Source organism: Grampus griseus, assembly GCF_964374135.1.
Source record: "Grampus griseus genome assembly, chromosome: 21".
In the NCBI taxonomy this organism is placed as follows: Eukaryota; Metazoa; Chordata; class Mammalia; order Artiodactyla; family Delphinidae; genus Grampus; species Grampus griseus.
This window is the reverse complement of record NC_139015.1, coordinates 21,110,544-21,130,618: the sequence shown is the minus strand read 5'-3', so window position 1 is coordinate 21,130,618 and position 20,075 is coordinate 21,110,544. Positions and strand designations below refer to the sequence as shown.

The window sequence follows — 20,075 nt, the reverse complement described above, 5'->3', positions numbered from 1 at the left end:
TTACAGCAGTAAAAAACCACCACCAAGCTAATCTGTATTGAGCACTTTATGGTGTCAGATTCTTTTTCTAACTTAAAAAAATTTTAATTGAAGTATAGTTGACTTACAATACTGTTGGTTTCAGGCGTGCAACAATGATTTAGTATTTTTATAGATTATCCTCCATATAAAGTTATTATAAAATGTTGACTATATTCCCTGTGCTGCACTTTACATCCTTGTAACTTACCTATTTTATACCTAGTAGTTTGTACCTCTTAATCCCCTTTACCCCTCCTCCTCCTTCACTTCCCTCTGGTAACTACCATTTGTTTTCTGTATCTGTGAGTTTGTTTTGGTTTTGTTATGTTTGTTCATTTGTTTTATTTTTTTATACTCCACATAGAAGTGAAAACATACAGTATTTGTCTTTCTGACTTATTTCACTTAGTATGATAATCTCCAGGTCCATCCATGTTGTCAAAAATGGCAAAATTTCATTCTTTTTTACGGCTGAGTAACATTCCATTGTCGACACACACACACATCTTTATTCATTCTTCTGTTGATGGGCTTAGGTTGTTTCCATATCTTGGCAATTGCAAATAATGCTGCTGTGAACACTGGGTGCATGTATCTTTTCAAATTAGTGTTTTCATTTTCCTTGGATATATACTCAGGAGTAGCATTGCTGGATCTCATGGTGGTACAATTTTTAATTTTTTTGAGGAACCTCCATACTGTTTTCCACAGTGGCTGCACCAATTTACATTCCCACCAACAGTGCATGAGTGTTTCCTTTTCTCTCCACATCCTCACTAATACTTGTCTTCCCGACAGTATCCATTCTGAGAGGTATGAGGTGATATCACAACATCACTAATCATCAGGGAAAGCAAATCAAAACCACAGTGAGCTATCATCTCACACCTGTCAGAATGGCTGTCTCAAATCCTTTATCAATCATGTAAGGAGGGCACTATTATGCCCATATAAAATGGGGAAACTGAAGCTTCATTAAATATAATGCAAATTGTTCAAGATATCTCAGCTCCTACGTGGCAGAGCCAAGGTTCAAATAATCCAGACCTGCCTCATAGCCAGCACTCTTTCCTCTTCACTGACCTAAACAGGTATCTCAATCTCAGGCTACTGGCTTCTGGGGCTGGACAGTTCTGTGTTATGGGGACTGTCTTGTGCATTGCAGCATGTTTAGCACATCTCTGACCTCTGTCTACTAGCTGCCAGCAGCACCTCCCCCAGTTCTGATGGTCAAAATCGTCTCCAGATATTGCCAAATGTCCCACAGGGGCAAAACTGTCCCAAGTTGAGAACTGCTTTCTTAAAATATATATTTAAAACACTAAGGGACCTCCCTGGTGGTCCAGTGGTTAAGGTTCTGCGCTTCCAATGCAGGGGGCATGGGTTCGATCCCTGGTCGGGTAACTAAGATCCCACATGCCACACTGCATGGCCAAAAAAAATAAATAAAATATTAAGACAAGTTAAGTGATATTTTTAAATGTCTTCAAAGAATTGTGGAATCCTAGGAAGGATATAAGAAAAGTCTCAGCTTCCAGTTTCATTTGAGAAATAAACATATCTCCAGCAAAGAACTTCATCTGATGTTGCAAGGGCTGACTACTGGCTATGGAACGAATTAGGAATTTATATACAAGAATGTTTAAGCCACCTTTACTACACACTGAATTGCTTTTTACTGAACCTAAAACATGAAGTTTCAGAATGACAAAAGGAGCTGTGACATGAGTTGATATCAACAAGCTCCTCCTAGAATCAAACTGGACTTATCTGTGTCCTGCCTGTTGTCAACTCGGCATCACTGCCACCTTCCGTAGAGACATCAGAAACTACATTTCCCAGGATCCCCTCCCCCCGTGTGAGGGGGTGGTTCCAGGTTAAACATGACCAATGAGAGGCACTCTTTCAAGATTTGGAAGTTGGGAGAGGAAGCCATTGTTCTCTGGAGGCTGTTGCCAAGTGTGGGCAGATGTGAGATTTGCAGAAGCTTTCCAGAGCATTCGTGAAAACCACCTGCTCCACTACTGCAAACTGAGATACTGGTGGGGACTGCCCTGGGATTCCTAAGGATGACAGCAGCTTCCCCTCAAGTCCTGAGCCCGTGCTCCACTGTGTCAGGAAGAGAGTCCCTGAGCTCCGCTGACGATGGCCTGATCTGATCCTCCCTCCTCCAGCTCTCCCAATGGGGGTGTCAACTTTAATTCCGACAATAAACCCTTCACTCCTGGGATATATAGAGTGGCTGCTTTTGTTTTCCTGACTGAATCCTGACTCATACAGTATGACTAACTGAAAGCAGTGGAAGAGGACTGCATAATAAAAGTGAGGGTGGTGGAGGTGATTGGAAAGTAATGTTGAAATTTTCTACAAGTTGGTTTGTTAACATTTAAAATGTACTTATTCAATTCTGTGCTCATCAAAAGCTGTTTCTATCAAGTTCAATCAGATTCAGGTAGCCAGGATAAAACAAACACGTGGCAACTGATATATGCTGGACACAGAATGAGAACTCAGTTTGGAGATGATGTGATGTTGAAATTTCAAGTTCAGCTGAAGGATTCAATTGAGATTCAGACAGATGTAGGCCGACCTTTGAAAACTGGAATGAGAGACAGTGTCCATCACAGGGGCCCTCTGTCCATCTGATATTCATTTACAGCCATTCCTTTATGTCATCTATTCCCATCTAACCACAAACACTGTATCCAACTCAATTCAACAATGCTTATGCCTAATGCTTTGGTGGGTCTTTTTCCAGATTTTCCAGGATAGGAACTCTTCTTTATGCCTCTTGCAGTGCTCTGCTTGACCAGAAAGCACCTGCTGTTATGCTAATTAGATTAAACTTAAATGTAAACCCTAAATTCCAGATCAAGACCATAAGAATGATAGTTTCATGAGGAGTGAAATATAAAACATGAAGAGATAAAAATGAATTAAAGTGGCAGGGTAAAAAGCTGGGGATAACAGAAAAGGGGACAAGATTTTTTAAAAGTATAGAAAATGATACATCTCTCAACTCTCAAAGAATAACAGCAAAGCCAAAGAGGCTCGAAGACGTAGCTGTCTTATAGGCACAATTTACTAGATGGTACCATGTCCCCTTTTTTTAATTGAAGTATAGTTGATTTACAATGTTGTGTTGTGTTAATTTCTGCTGTAAAGCAAAGTGACTCAATTATACACATATATACATTCTTTTTTTATATTCTTCTCCATTATGGTTTATCCCAAGAGATTGGATATAGTTCCCTGTGCTATACAGTAGGACCTTGTTGTTTATCAATTCTAAATGTAATAGTTTGCATCTACCAACCCCAAACTCCCAGTCCATCCCTCTCCCTCCCCACCTCCCCCTTGGCAACAATGAGTCTGTTCTCTGCTAGTCCATTTCTGTTTTGTAGATAGGTTCAGGTTCATGATAGGTTCATTTGTGCCATATTTTAGATTCCACATATAAGTGATATCATACAGTATTTATCTTTCTCTTTCTGATTTACTTCATTTAGTATGATAATCTCTAGTTGCATTCATGTTGCTGCAAATAGCATTATTTTGTCCTGGCTGAGTAGTATTTCATTGTATATATATATGTACACACCTTTTTTATCCATTCTTCTATCGATGGACATTTAGGTTGTTTCCATGTCTTGTGACGTGTGCTATTGTGAATAGTGCTGCTATGAACACAGGGGTGCATGTATCTTTTTGAATTATAGTTTTGTCTGGATATGTGCCCAGGAGTGGGATTGCTGGATCATATGGCAACTCTACTTTTAGCTTTTTGAGGAACCTCCATACTGTTTTCCATAGTGGCCACACCAACTTACATTCCCACCTTCAGTGTAGGAGAGTTCCCTTTTCTCCACACCCTCTCTAGCATTTGTTATCTGGGGGCTTTTATTTTTATTTTTTTTTAACATCTTTATTGGGGTACAATTGCTTTACAATGGTGTGTTAGCTTCTGCTTTATAACAAAGTGAATCAGTTATACATATACATATGTTCCCATATCTCTTCCCTCTTGCGTCTCCCTCCCTTTTTTTTTAAAAAAAAAAAAAACATTATTTATTTGGCTGCATGGGGTCTTAGTTGCGGCATGTGGGACCTTCACTGCGGCATGTGGGATCTTTCATTGTGGTGCGTGGGCTTCTCTCTAGTAATGGCGTGCGGGTTCAGGACTTGTGGTGCACGGGCTCAGCAGTTGCAGCACACAGGCTCTCTAGTTGTGGGGCGTGGGCTCTAGAGCACATGGGCTTAGTTGCCCCGTGGCATGTGGGATTTTAGTTCCCCTACAAGGGATCGAACCTGTGTGTCCCCTGCATTGGAAAGCAGATTCTTAACCACTGGCAGAGCAGAGCCCTGTGGCCTTTATAATAGTGGCCATTCTGACCTGTGTGAGGTAGTACCCCGTTGTAGTTTTGATTTGCATTTTTCTGTTAGCTATGTTGAACATCTTTTCATGTGCCTATTAGTCATCTGTATTTCTTCTTTGGAGAAATGTTTATTTAGGTCTTCTGCCCATTTTTTGATTGGGTTGTTTGTTTTTTTGTTATTGAGTTGTATGAGCTGCTTACATATTTTGGAAGTTAGCCTGTGTCAGTCACATCATTTGCAAATATTTTCTCTAATTCTGTAGTTTGTCTTTTCGTTTTGTTTATGGTTTCCTTTGCTGTGCAAAAGCTTGTAAGTTTGATTAGGTCCTGTTTATTTTTGCTTTTGTTTCTATTGCCTTGGGAGGCTGACCTAAGAAAACACTGGTACAAATTGTGTTAGGGAATGTTTTGCCTACGCTCTTTTAGGAGTTTTATGGTGTTGTCTTAAGTCTTTAAGCCATTTTCAGTTTATTTTTGTGCACACTGTGAGGGTGTGTTCTAACTTCACTGATTTACACACAGCTGTACAACTTTCCCAGCACCCCTTGCTGAAGAGACTATCTTTTTCCCATTTTATATTCTTGCCTCCTTTATTGAAGATGAATTGACTGTAGGTGTATGGGTTTATTTCTTTATTCTGTTCCATTGATCTGTATGTCTGTTTCTGTACCAATACCACACTGTTTTGATGACTGTAGCTTTGTAGTATTGTCTAAAGTCTGGGAGAGTTATGCCTCCTGCTTTGTTTTTTTTCCTCAGGATTGCTCTGGCAATTCTGAGTCTTTTATGGTTCTATATAAATTTTTGGATTATTCTAGTTCTGTGAAAAATTTCATGGGTGATTTGATAGGGATCACATTAAATCTGTAGATTGCTTTAGGTAATATTGCCATTTTAACAATATTAATCCTTCCAATCCAAGAGTATGGGATATCTTTCCATTTCTTTGAATTCTCTTTAGTCCTTTATTTTTTGGTGCAATTTTAAAAGGTATTGATTTTTACATTCCCTTTCTGATATTTCATTGTTAGTGTAAAGAAATGTAACCGAGTTCTGCATGTTAATCGTGTATCCTGCTACTTTGCTGAATTCATTTATTTGATCTAGTAACTTTTGTGTGGAGTCTTTAGGGTTTTTTATATATAGTATCATGTCATCTGCATAGAGTGACTATTTTACCTCTTCCTTTCCAATTTGGATACCTTTTATTTCTTGTCTGATTGCTGTGGCTAGGACTTCCAATACTATGTTGAATAGAAGAGGTGAGAGCAGGCATCCTTGTCTTGTTCCAGATTTTAGCAGGAAGGCTTTCAGCTTTTCACCATTTAGTATTATACTGGCTGTGGGTTTGTCATAAATAGCTTTTATTATATGGAGATATGTTCCCTCTATACCCACTTTGGTAAGAGTTTTTATCATGAATGGATGGTGAATATTGTCAAATGCTTTTCTGCATCTATTGAGATGATCATGTGGTTTTTGTCTTTTCTTGATGTGGTGTATCACATTGATTTGCATATGTTGAACCATCCTTGTGAACTTGGGATGACTCCCCCTTGGTTGTGGTGTATGATCTTTTTTATGTGTTGCTGGATTCAGTTTGCTTTTTTTTTTTTTTTTTTTTTTTTTTTTGCGGTATGCGGGCCTCTCACTGTTGTGGCCTCTCCCGTTGTGGAGCACAGGCTCCGGACACGCAGGCTCAGCGGCCATGGCTCACGGGCCCAGCCGCTCCGCGGCATGTGGGATCTTCCCAGACCGGGGAACGAACCCGTGTCCCCTGCATCGGCAGGCAGACTCTCAACCACTGTGCCACCAGGGAAGCCCAGTTTGCTAATATTTTGTTGAGAATTTTTGCATCTATATTCATCAAAGATATAGGCCTGTAATTTTTTTTTTTTTTTTTTTTTTTTGGTTGTGTCTTTATCTGGTTTGGTATCAGGGTGACAGTGGCTTCACAGAATGTCCTTGGGAGTATTCCCCCCTCCTCAGTCTTTGGAAGAGTTTGAGAATTGGTATAAGTTCTTCTTTGGATGTTTGGTAGAATTCACCTGTGAAGCCATCTGGCCCTGGACTTTTCTTTGTAGGGAGTTTCTTTGTCTGTTTGTTTGGTTTTTTTAAATTACAGATTCTATTTCACTTCTGGTGATCAGTCTGTTCAAATTATCTATTTCTTCTTGATTCAGTTTTGGTGGGTTGTATGTAGAAACTTGTCCATTTCATCTAGGTTGTCAAATTTGTCAAAGTTGTTGGCATATTGGTTGAGATTTCTTTTTCATTTCTTATCTTATTTGGGTTCTCTTTTCTTGGTGAGCCTGGACAGAGGTTTGAAAATCTTGTTTATCCTTTCAAAGAACCAGCTATTGGTTTTATTTTTTTTCTATATTTTTTAACCTCTATTTTATTTCCTCCCTGATCTTTATTATTTCCTTCCTTCTGCTGGCTTTAGGTTTTGTTCTCCTAATTCTTTTAGGTGATAGGTTGTTTATTTGAGATTTTTCTTGTTTTTTGAGGAAGGCCTGTATTGCTGTTAACTTTGTTCTAAGAACTGCTTTTGCTGCATCCCATAGATTTTGTATGGCTGTGTTTTCATTGTCTCAAGGTATTTTTAAATTTAATTTTTGATTTCCTTGTTGACCCATTGGTTTTTTTAGTAGCATGTTGTTTAGCAGTCTCCATGTAATTGTTTCTCATTTCTTTTCCTGTGGTTGATTTCTAGTTTCATGCTGTTGTGGTCAGAGAAAATGCTTGAAATAATTTCTGTACTCTTAAATTTTTTAAGGTTAGTTTTGTGCTCTAGTATGTGCACTTGAAAAGAATGTGTATTCCGGGTTTTTTTGGATATAACGTCCTGAAAATATCAATTAAGTCTCACTGTTGTATCATTTAGGATCTCTGTGCCTTATTGATTTTCTGTCTAGAAGATGTGTCCATGTATTGTGAGTGGGGTGTTAAAAGTCTCCTACTATTATTGTATTCCTATCAATTTCTCCCTTTATCTGTTAGTATTTGCTTTATGTATTTAGGTGCACATATGCTGACGAGCGCATAATCCTTTTCTTATATTGATCCTTTTATCATTATATAGTGTCCTTCTTTGCCTTTTTTTATGGCCTTCGTTTCAAAGTCTATTTTGTCTGATACGAGTATTGCAACTGCTGCTTTCTTGTCATTTCCATTTGTATGAAATACCTTTTTTTCCATCCCCTCACTTTCAGTCTGTGTGTGTCCTTTGCCCTAAGGTGGCTCTCTTGTAGGCAGCATATTATAGACTCTTGGATTTAATCTAATCTGAAACTCTGTCTTTTGATCGGAACATTCAGTCTATTGACATTTAAGGTAATTACTGATACATGTGTATTTATTGCCATTTTAAACCTTGCTTTCCAGTTGATTCTTTGATCCTTTTTTTTCTTTTTGTGGTTTGATGATTTCATTTTATGCTTGTGTTCTCTTTTTGGGTTTTGTGAATCTATTGTATGCTTTTGATATGTGGTTGCCCTGTTTTTCAAGTATGTTAACCCCTTCCTATATGTGCTTGCTTTAGACTGATAGTCATGTAGGCTCAAACACATTCTTAAAGAATCTACATTTTCTTACTTTCCTTCTCTACATTTTATGGGTTTTTTTTTTTTTCCGCGGTATGCGGGCCTCTCACTGTTGTGGCCTCTCCCGTTGTGGAGCACAGGCTCCGGACGCACAGGCTCAGCAGCCATGGCTCATGGGCCCAGCTGCTCCGCGGCATGTGGGGTCTTCCCGGACTGGGGCACGAACCTGTGTCCCCTGCATCGACAGGTGGACTCTCAACCACTGCGCCACCAGGGAAGCCCCATTTTATGGTTTTGATGTCCTTTTTTACATCTTAACGTTTATCCTTTTGCTATTCCTTGTGTCTATTGTTGCTTTCACTAATAGGGTTTTTTAATTTTCTTTTTGATGTGTATACTGGCTAGTTTATTTACTTTCCAATTGTGATTTCCTCCTTCCTATATCTTCTTGCTGCTTTTTTATTTAGAGAAGACATTTCAATATTGTTTTAAGATAAGTTTAGTATTGCTGTATTCTTTTAGTTTTTGCTTGTCTGAGAAATTCTTTCTCTCTCCTTCTATCCTAACTGATAATCTTGCTGGGTAGAGTACCCTAGGTTGCAGGTTTTCCCCTTTCAGGACTCTGAATATATCCTGCCGCTGGCTTCTGGCCTGCAGTGTTTCTGTAGAGCAATCAGCTGATAGCATTATGGGAGTTGGCTTGTAATTAACCCTGTTTTTCTCTTGCTGCCTTTAGAAGCCTCTAACTTATGCCATTTTAATTATAATATGTCTTGGTGTGGGTCTGTTTGGGTTCCTCTTGTTTGGGACCCCCTCTGTGCTTCCTGTAGCTAGACATGTTTCCTTCTTTAGGTTTGGGAAGTTTTCAGACATAATTTCTTCAAATACATTTTCCATCCCTTTTTCTCTTTCTTCCCCCTCTGGAATCCCTACTATGCATAGATTGGCCAGCTTTATATTATCCCACAGGTCTCTTACATTGCTTTCTTGTTTTTTTCATTTGGCTTCCTGTCTGCTGTTTTGATTGGGTAATTTCCATTATTCTATATTGCAGATCACTTATTCTTTCCTCATTATTCATTCTGCTATCATTGCCTTTAGCTCAGCTTTCATCTCTGCAAATGAATTTTTTAATTTTTCTTGGCTCTTCCTTCTAGTTTCTTTTAACAGTAATCTGCATTTCTGTCGATAGCCTTTCTTAATTCCTTCAGTATTTTCATTACCTCCCTTTTTGAACTCGGTATCTATTATTAGACTGAAGAGGTCTGTTTCATTGCTCTTGGTCTTTTAACTGGGAGTGGTCTCTGTGTCTTCACTTTACTTGTCTCTTACTCTGTCAGTTTAGGAGAAGCAATTATGTACTGTGGTCTTGGCGGGCTGTTATATGCGGGAGCATCCCTACGTAGCTTGCGTCAGTTTAGGAGAAACAAACAATTACGTACTGTGGTCTTGGCGGGCTGTTACATGCGGGAGCGTCCCTACGTAGCTTGCGTCAGTTTAGGAGGAGCAATTACGTACTGTGGTCTTGGCGGGCTGTTACATGTGGGAGCGTCCCTACGTAGCTTGCGTCAGTTTAGGAGGAGCAATTACGTACTGTGGTCTTGGCGGGCTGTTACACGCGGGAGCGTCCCTACGTAGCTTGCGTCAGTTTAGGAGGAGCAATTACGTACTGTGGTCTTGGCGGGCTGTTACACGCGGGAGCGTCCCTACGTAGCTTGCGTGGGTTTAACAATTTTTTGGCGTGAGGGCTGTTCTTGGTTTGGATGCCTGTTGCCCCTTTCCTCGGCGTGTGCTGGCCGTTGTCCCCTGGATTGGGGTGTGCGGTGCGTGGCTTATGTACGCTGCCAGGGAGGAGGGGGCAGCAGTTGGCACGTGGTTGTGGGACCCTCAGCAGTGGTCTGCACCTGCCTCTGGAGTCCGAGATGGCAGCTGCAGCTTGCACCCGCCCCTGGAGCTCAGGCAGGCAGTGCCCCGTTGCCTGAGAGTGCGTGCTCGGAGACGGAAGCTCCTACCGCAGTCCTGACCCTCTCCTTGCACACCCCGAACAATGGCACCTTGCCTCTCTGGCAGTCCCAGGTTTCTTCCTGTATTCCCTCGGTCGTGGGGCCCTACACCCTACCCCCTCAAGCTGTCTCCACACAACCAACCACAGCCCTCCCCCAGCGTCTGACCTCTGAAGCCTGAGCCTTGCCCCCTCCTGCCCCAGCGGACAAGTGTCTCAGGTTGGTGAGTGCTTGGTGGCACCGACCATCTGTGCAGGTCTCTCTCTGCTTTGCCCTCTGCAAACTGGTTGTTGTGCTCTTCTCCGTGTCTCTGAAGCTCTCCCTCTGTCCCAGCTGATCTCCCCACCAGTGAGGGGACTTCCCAGTGTCCGGAAACCTTTCCTCTTTCAAAGTTCCCTCCCAGGGGCGCAGGTCCCATCCCAATTCCTTTCTCTTTTTTTCCTTTGTCCTACCCAGTTTTGTGTAGATTTTTTGTGTAGATTTTCTTGCCCTTTTGGAAGTCTGAGGTCTTCTGCCAGCATCCAGTAGATGTTCTGTGATAATCGTTCCACATGTAGATGTAACTGTGATGTATTTGTGGGAGAAGGTGAGCTCCACGTCCTACTCCTCTGCCATCTTGATCCTATCTCCCATGTCCCATTTTTAATTCCTTATCCCTCCTTCTGGAAAATCCTCAGCTGGGGGCTTTCTCCTCCTGCACTTGCTCCTATATGCATCTCAGCTGACACTGTTTCCATCCTCTTCCTATATAAGATGCAGTGGATACCCCTGTGCTAGAGAATATGGTCACAAATCTAAAGACAGGACAAAGGAGATGTGCAAAACTAAAGATGAAGAAACTAAAAAATCTACCAATTTCGGGACTTCCCTGGTGGTGCAGTGGTTAAGAATCTGCCTGCCAATGCAGGGGACACAGGTTCAAGCCCTGGTCCAGGAAGATCCCACAGGCTGCAGAGCAACTAAGCCCGTGCACCACAACCAAGAGTAGCCCCTGCTCCCGGCAACTAGAGAAAGCCCGCCTACAGCAACAGAGACCCAACTCAGCCAAAAATAAATAAATAAATAAATTTATAACAAAAAAAAAATCTACCAACTTGGGTTTACACAAAAAGTGAGACTTTTGGAAACAATATCAAAGCCATCATACCTGGAGGTTTTCCTCCCTCCCGGGCATTGATCCAAAGTGCTGAAGAATTTGGCTTCGAAATCTGTCTCTTAAATTCTGAAACCAGCTGCAGGCTTGGGAGTAGACCAAATCGTGAAGCTGTCGGAGGTTCTCTATCTCCTCTTCGTTCTCAACCTAGAAATACAACAGTCAGTAAGGTGTCTGTGTCTAATCTTCCCATCCATCCCTACAGAAATGGAAAAAAAAAAAACCATAAAAAAATAGGGAATACCTATTTCAGTGCTGGATCAGAGTATTATTCTTATGCAGTAAACACCATACATTTCTGCCTCACAGAGTGCCAATGGGCCAGACTAAGAAAGACAGCAAGCCTTGACCTCCCAGCATAGCTGACCTAGCCTTGCTGAGTTAGCAGTCTTGCTGAGTTAGCAGTGCGACACTGCAGAACCCAACTAACAGCCCCTAACTGGGAGGGGTAAGATGGAGAGTTAGTTCTCAGATAAAGGTCTACAGGGACTGGGAATTCATCTTTATGGATCAACAGCCTTTGAAAGCAGTAGAACAAAAAAAACCAGGAATACAGTTGCTACAATGAAAGGGAAGATTGGGGGAGATTTAAGGTGCCACAGCAAAAGCAGTAATAGGACAGAGGGAAAGCATAATTACACCTTTAACCAGGGAACTGGGTCAAAACAAAAACTGCAACAAATAACTTAGCATATAAAGCCAGAATTTCAAAAGAGAGACAATACATTATACACTCATTATACAATGATGAACTGCTGCTGCTGTAAAGGCCCAAGGCCGTGGCTACCTCCATCCCCTGTGTATGCCCTCTGGACTACTGGCTCATCAAACTGCAAATATAAAATTAAATGCATCAGCCTTCCAGCCTAAGATCCAGAAGAGCAGTCTCATAAAACACAGGTGGGAAGATGGAACATTAACTCATCCATCTCATATTGATTAACACTCATATCCCACTCACTCCATGCCAGAGAGCACTATATTTCACATACATTAACGCACTGAACAAATACCAGGCCTGAGTCAGCCTTTCCTACTTCAAGAGTGACTCAATAAAAAACAACAATGGGACTCTGAAAATATCCTGATGTATAAAAGGTAAGACTTATATATAGCACAGAGGCTTCCCCGGTGGTGCAGTGGTTGAGAGTCTGCCTGCCAGTGTGGGGGACATGGGTTTGAGCCCTGCTCCGGGAGGATCCCACATGCTGCAGAGCAACTAGGCCCGTGCACCACAACTACTGAGTCCGCGTGCTGCAACTAATGAAGCCTGTGTGCCTGTGCTCTGCAGCAAGAGGAGCCACCGCAGTGAGAAGCCTGTGCACCACGCCCCTGCTCGCCGCAACTAGACAAAGCCCGTGCGCAGCAACAAAGACCTAACGCAGCCAAAAATAAAATAAATAAAAAGACTATAGCACACGAGACAAAAGAACATACTTCTTATTTTTGAAGGATTTGAAATGAAAAAGAAAACCAAAGTTGTTCACGACAATGTGAACGTGCTTAATGCCACTGAACTGCATATGTAAAAATGGTTAAAATGGTAAATTTTATGTCATGTATATTTTACCACATGAAAAATTTTAAAAGAAAGGTAGAAGAGCCATATGATTCAAGCATTCTGGTCTTGGAATTGGCTATCCAAGGTTCAGTCCTCTGCTAACACACATTGGTCTTGATATGAGCAATAAACTTGTGGGGCTGGGATCAAGATGGTGAAGTAGTAGGATGTGAAGCTCACCTTCTCCCTCAAATACATCAAAAATCTACATATGGAATGAGTACACGTGGAATGATTCTCTCAGAATATCTACTGAACACTGGCAGAAGACCTCAGACTGCTGAAAGGGCAAGAAGATCACCATGTAACAAGGTAGGAAAAAAAGAAGACAGAAAAAAAAAAAAAAAATGAGAAAGGAATCAGGACAGGACCCGTGTCCCTGGGAGGGAGCTGGGAAAGAAGAAAGGTTCCTAGACCCTGGGGAAGCCCCTTCACCGGCAGGGAGATTGACCAGGACAGTAGGGAGCTTCAGAACCTTGGAGAACACAGCAGCTGGTTTGTGGCAGCCAGAGTGGAGAGAGGACAGATGGTCAGTGCTGCCACTGTGGGCTCCCCAGCCTGAGATGTGTGTCAGCCAGGGCTGGGTGCTGGTACTCGGGCTTCAGAGATCAGACCCAGCAAGAGGACTGGGGTTGGCTGTGTGGAAACAGCCTGGGGGTGGTAGCTAGAATCTGGTGCAACCGCAACTGAGAGTGTATGAGGAGGAAACCTGGGCCGCCTTAGAGGGGGTGCTTTGTTTGGGGGGTGCTCAAGGGGAGGGGTGGGACCTGCCATTGTAGCCTTTTTCCTGTGTGTGCGCTCGCAGAGGGCAGGATACTACCCGCATGTGCTTGAGACTCTGTCACAAGTTGCCACTGCCTCCCTCCTCCCAGACGCCAGGAGTGGGTGCAAGCCACCTCCTGCCTCCCCTCCCAGGGCCAGGCACCAGTGACTGCATCTGCACAACCCCTATCAAGGGGATAACAGTTGGCACACACTGAGGAAAGAGGTGACAGGCATATGACAACCCTCGCACCAAATATATTAAACCCACACACACTACACAGGGACACCCCACATATAAATAGCCTTCCCAGACCACAGTAGATAATTGTTTCTCCTAAACTCACAAAGTAAGAGAAATATAAGTAAATTAAGAAGCAGAGGAACCACACTCCCAGTTAAAAGACCAAGACAATTCCCCTGAAAGTACAATGAAGTTGACCTCTTCATTCTAACAGACACCGAGTTCAGAAAGGAGGTAATGAAAATATGGAAGGAATTAAGAAAGGCTATTGACAGAAATGCAGATTACTGTAAAAAGGAGCTAGAAACTGTAAGAGAGAAACAAAGAAAAATTAGAAAACTCATTTGCAGAGACAAAAGCTGAGCTAAAAGGCAATGAATAGCAGAATGAATAATGAAGAAAAAGTAAGTGATTTGCAAGATAGAATAATGGAAATTATCCAATCAGAAAAGCAGACAGGAAGCCAAATGAAAAAAAAAAGAAAGCAATATAAGAGAGCTGTGGGATAATATAAAGACAGTGTGGTACTGGCACTGGAACAGAGTAGAGCCCAGAAATAAACCCACACACCTACAGTCAATTAATCTTCAATAAAGGAAGCAAGAACATACAATGGGAAAAAACAGTCTCTTCAGCAAGGGGTGTTGGGAAAGTTGGACAGCTGCATGTAAATCAGTGAAGTTAGAACACACCCTCACACCATGCACAAAAATAAACTCAAAATGGCTTAAAGACTTAAACATAAGACATGACACCGTAAAACTCCTAGAAGAGAACATAGGCAAAACATTCTCTGACACAAGTTGTACCAATGTTTTCTTACCAAGGCAATAGAAATAAAAGCAAAAATAAACAGATGGGACCTAATTAAACTTGTAAGGTTTTGCACAGCAAAGGAAACCATAAACAAAACAAAAAGACAACCTACAGAATGGGAGAAAATATTTGCAAACAATGTGACCAACACAGGCTTAATTTCCAAAATATATAAGCAGCTCATACAACTCAACAACAAGAAAACAAGTAACCCCACTGAAAAATGGGAGAAGACCTAATTAGACATTTCTCCAAAGAAGAAATACAGATAGCCAAGAGACACGTGAAAAGTTGCTCAGCGTCACTAACTATCAGAGAAATGCAAATCAAAACTACAATGAGGTACCACCTCACACAGGTCAGAATGGCCCGTGTAGACCATTAAAAAGTCTACAACTAACAAATGCTGGGCAGGATGTGGAGAAAGGGAACCCTCCAGTACTGCTGGAGGGAGTGTAAGTTGGTGCAGCCATATGGAAAACAGTATGGAGGTTCCTCAGAAAACTAAAAATAGAATTACCATATGATCCAGCAATCCCACTCCTGGGTATATATCCAGAGAACACCATAATTTGAAAAGATACATGCAACCCCTATGTTCTTAGCAACACTATTCACAGTAGCCAAGACATGGAAACAAATGTCCGTGGACAGAGGAATATGGATAAAGAAGATGTGGTACATATACACAATGGAATAATACTCTGCCATAAAAAAGAATGAAATAACCGCAACTTAGATGCAACTAGAGATTATCATACTAATGTGGAATCTAAAACATGACACAAATGAACCTATCTACAAAACAAACACAATCACAGACATAACAGACTGGTGGTTGGGTTGCCAAGGGGGAAGGGGCTGGGAGAGGGATGGAGTGGGAAGTTGGGGTTAGCAGATGTAAGCTTTTATATATAGCATGGATAAACAACAAGGCCCTACTGTATAGCACAGAGAACTATACTCAATATCCTATGATAAACCATAATGGAAAAGAATATTAAAAAAACAATGTCTACATATGTATAACTGAATCACTTTGCTGTACAACGGAAGTTAACAACACTGTAAATCAACTATACTTCAATAAAAAAAATTTGATCCAAAAACAAAAACCCCCAACAAATAAACTTGTGACTTGTTAAGAACTATTACCAAAAAAAAGTATCTGCTTTCTACCTTTACAAAATTCAAGGGACCAAACCGTGAACTCTAGTAAACAGGGAATGATAAAAATAAAAGTCTGAGTTAGAAAAAGGAGCTAAGAAGTAGGCAGAAGTTTTAAAGGCAAGCTTTTGGAGTTAAGGAATTTCATTGCAATAACAATTTAAAATGTCATCAGAGGTCACAGAAATTAGAATTACTACACCAAGGGAAAAAACAACTTTGATATAAAAAACAAAATTTGAGAAGCTTTTCCAGAATGAACAAGAAATCATTATATAGAAGAAGAAAAATTATTAGACAAGACCACAATGACATAGAGAATTCAATTTTCTAAACATCAAATCCATATTTGATATGCTAATTTACTGTCATATATTTATATATAGTCATAAGTTTAGCCACATACTCAAGGAATTTTATCAGCAAATCCAATATATGAAGATGTAAATTTACATAAAACTAAAATAAGGTTATTAGTTTTACAAAGAACATCACCTTTTAGCAAATGATTCCATTAGCCAAATATTACTAAGGCACAGACTATCAGTCAACTCAAAATTCCAACTCATACTCTTGGCTCACTGCACAAAGCAGAGTTTCCCCATAACATCTTTATAATAAGATAGGACAGGTAATAGCAGATTAATCAAGTTTATCAGCAGAGAAGCAATATGATATAATGATAAAACATAGCACTTGGAGCCAGAGAGCTCGTTTTAAATTATTTTTTTACACTACCTACAGGATCTTTGGCAAATTCATACTCCTGAATTCTTTCATCTGCTAGCTATCTCATAGCGTTTTGAAAATTTAATGAGCCACTGTTTGTAGAAATGCCTAATGCCAACACTGAATAAGTGCTGACTGAGATGAAGGGCTCAAACAGATCAATGAACAAGTGAGAGTGTAAGATCTATGTTTTTCTAATGCCCTTCCAAAGGAAGTTGCCTTTCATTTGATATTTACAGTACCACAAATCATTTTTCTGGTACCTAAACGAACTGCAGATGGTAGAGTAGGTACTGGAAGTACCAAAAGGGCAGCATTAACCCTATCCAAGAAAATTTTCACAGTAACCCTCCACAGGTAAGATACCACCACCAATTATATGGACAGTGCTTTATCTGTGTTGCCCTAAAGTTAGACACAGTTGGGTGCTGTGTTCAGTTTTAGGGTATCTTAGGCATATCTTAATATAGAACAATTCTTCAGGGATTTTATGTGTTTACCTTTACATCAAAGTTCAATCTACTGATGATTACATCAGCTTTGACTACTAATAAATTCAGTTTAAAAGGGTAGGAATTAGCAGGTTTCATAACTTACATGGATTGGAAGTTCAATTGAATCCACTGCTATTGTTAAGCAATTACCATGCAAATACATACATTCTAGGCACTGTGCTGGCTGTCAAGCCAGTAGAAATGAACAGTATATCTAGGTGCTGGTCTCCCAAGTTCTCTTGGAACTCAGGATGGTTAAGAGCAAGATGAAAAGGTAACTTGGAGCTAATCTGTATAAGTATTGTTGAGGGTCTCTGACAGGAAGAACTGGTTAATGTTCCTATCAGCCTTTACGCGTGTACAATGCCTAGGACACAGTATACCAGAGCATGCTGAAAAAGAATAGTTTTTCATACCTTCACATCTTCCAGATATTCAATGTCTGCAGTGCAGTATCCATCTTTCATCCCTCTTTTTAAAACCCTAAACCGCTTTCCTCCAACTGTGTCAACCACAGACCTCCCATCAGGCAAGAAATGGACATTTCTGATTTGTAACATACAACCATAATCTGCAAAACTAAAGGAAAAACTCCAATTAACATCAAAGGTCAAGCAACAAACATGCAAGTTCTCAGCAATATTCAAAGAAAATTCCAGAAATCAATAAAAATATTTACATAAAAAGCATACCCATTTTGTGTATCGCTGACACACATCCCAAACTGTTTAGTTCCAGTCTGTATACTTCTTCGAATCATCAATCTGTATCTTGGCTCAAATACATGAAGAGGGCAAGGCACAGTGGGGTAGGCCATAGTGCAAACAAATATCGGAACATTCTTGGTCAAGCTGAAGAAGAAAAAGTTTCATTATTATATATCAGGACAAACAACAAAAATGAGTGAAGCCTGCAACAGTAATAAATAATAGGCAAATTCACTCTAAAATCAGGTGATTTTTATTCTTGGTAAGAAAAGGAATCAGCATCCTTTTCATTTAAGCTCATATTGATACAATATTAATCCTAAAAATATGTTGGTGATCCTCTTACAAGTAAATTTGAATTTGATATACGAAGTTATCATACAGAGCTAAGTATCTTTATGAATCACAAAGCAGTTGATTATAATTACTATTTTATATTAAAATCTGTTTAAAACATTTCTAACATGACAGAGTATACTCTCACTCTTAGATAATAAGAAAACATGAGGTCCCACAAAAAAAGCAAATCGTTCAAAATTTTTAGGCATTAAAATATTTTCATACTAACAAAACCAGGTAATTCAATGAGATAACATTTCTTCCAGATAATTAAAATGACAACACTGTTATTGCCAGATTGGCAAGAAACGTGAAGGATAAAGGCAGTGCACAGCTTTGGCAAGGGTGTGGGAAAACTGGCAGCGTGAACAGCACAGCCATGCTGAAGAAGAATCTGGCCATATGCATCAAATGCTTTCAGAAACATTCGTATCCTTTGAACCAAAAGGCTCACTTTTTTCCTGCAAGTACTATAAGAATGTTCAACATAGCACTGTGTATAGTAGCCAAAACCTAGAAGCAAAAAGAGAAGGCCAGGAAAATAAATTATGACGTAACCATAAAATGATACTATGTTTAAATGTTCAGATTAACAAGAAAAGGAAGTTACAGAAATGATAGGATTAAAATGATCCCATCTTTGTTTAAAATGTATTCATATACATTAAGATCGGGAAGGATATATGCCGAAATGCCAGTGATGATTACGTTCGGGTTACAGATTATGGCTCCCCCCCCCCACTAATATTTTCTAGTCTTTCTTCAAAAAGACCACAAATTACTTAAGTAAAGGCAATATTTAATACACACGTTTAACATACCAGTCCTAGTTCCTCTACTTTTAAAACTGTATATTCTACCACCATTGAGCACTCTTATGAACATAAAAACGGGGGGGGGGGGGAGCCAGTATACCTCTTAATTAGCAAAACTTGTAAGTACCGGGGGATGAGCTACCCCTTAAAAGAATAGCCCTGTTAGTACACAGCAAGATTCCCTCACATCACTACTCTTTCTGTCATCCATGGATTTCACTCTTCTGTGAGGGGTCTGGTCCTCTCACCATGTTTTAGTATTTCAAAAATACATCTGAAGCATTCTTATATCCCAGCTTTCTGCAGTGTTGGTCAAAAAGGCTTATAATCCTCACATCAGAATATTTTCTATCATAAAATCACACAATAAAATATCAGTTCCATGAGGAGACAAATCAATATCAACTTCTACAAACAAAAGATTAGAAACCTTTCTTCTGTTGAAGGCCACTAGCCCAATGAAGACATCTGGTAGACAGATATTGAAAAAGAAAATCTGCAAGCACAATTATTTTTTTCTTAGAAAGTTAGAAATATAAAATGTTTAATCTGTATTTTTAAAAAATAGAAACAGCATATAAAAATTACAATTTTGCTCTTTAGTGTCCAGTTAAAAGTAAGTGGGAAAAAAAGAGAGTTAAGAAATTAGAAACCCATGAAAGAAACTTGGACACTCAAGAAGAGACTGGTGAAAAGACATGAGGGGAAGAGAAAGGAAAAAGAAATGTAGAAGAAAGAAAGCTATACAGAGCAACAAAACCATGTCCAACCTACCCAGCCCCAATTGGCTTTTATGTGCTCTTACTAGTGGTACCACTGAATCCCAAAGTTACCACCAGGTTTTTCACCTTGCTGATACTAAGTCATTTCTGCTAACAGTCAATAGCTTCATTAACTGAGAATTTAGCCCCTAAGTCACCCCTTTCAATTTCAGTCTCAGGCCTCAAGGTCCCACCCCCTTCAAACCTCTGATTGGCTAACCCTCCTGCCAATCCAGGCCATCTATCCTCCACCTTCCCCCTGCACCACCATGATTGATGCCTGAGGGATGCAGTTCCCAGCAAACACCTCACCCCTCTCCATTCCCGATTGATTCCAGGGCTGATGTCACTGGAGGAAACCCCTCCTCCACCTAAAACACTGCTTCAGTGCAAAGAGCTGAGTCAGTCACTCCCAACAGAACATCTAGAAGTTACCAAATGAACTTTTAAAAACTTTTGTCGAGGACAGGGGAAGCTGGCCACTATTTGTTTAAAATATGCCTTTGACTACACTGGGTTGAACTAAAGACAGAACCCAGCTTGCTATGAGGCTTCTCCTTACTATTTCAAAGGGTAGTAGTC

The 20,075-nt window shown here is 40.3% G+C and overlaps 1 protein-coding gene across 1 annotated transcript in view; it reads right to left on the bottom strand.

Annotated features, from left to right (window-relative positions):
- The window catches only part of LONRF1 (LON peptidase N-terminal domain and ring finger 1), a gene marked incomplete at its 5' end in the record, with an annotated part of 45,764 nt that overhangs the window by 1,423 nt on the left and 24,266 nt on the right, over window positions 1–20,075 (bottom strand). Inside the window, 3 exons of the mRNA XM_082680509.1 lie at window positions 11,093–11,245; window positions 17,288–17,450; window positions 17,564–17,722. Of these exons, the coding sequence (XP_082536635.1) occupies window positions 11,093–11,245; window positions 17,288–17,450; window positions 17,564–17,722 (475 nt within the window). The remainder of the gene's footprint in view (window positions 1–11,092; window positions 11,246–17,287; window positions 17,451–17,563; window positions 17,723–20,075) is intronic.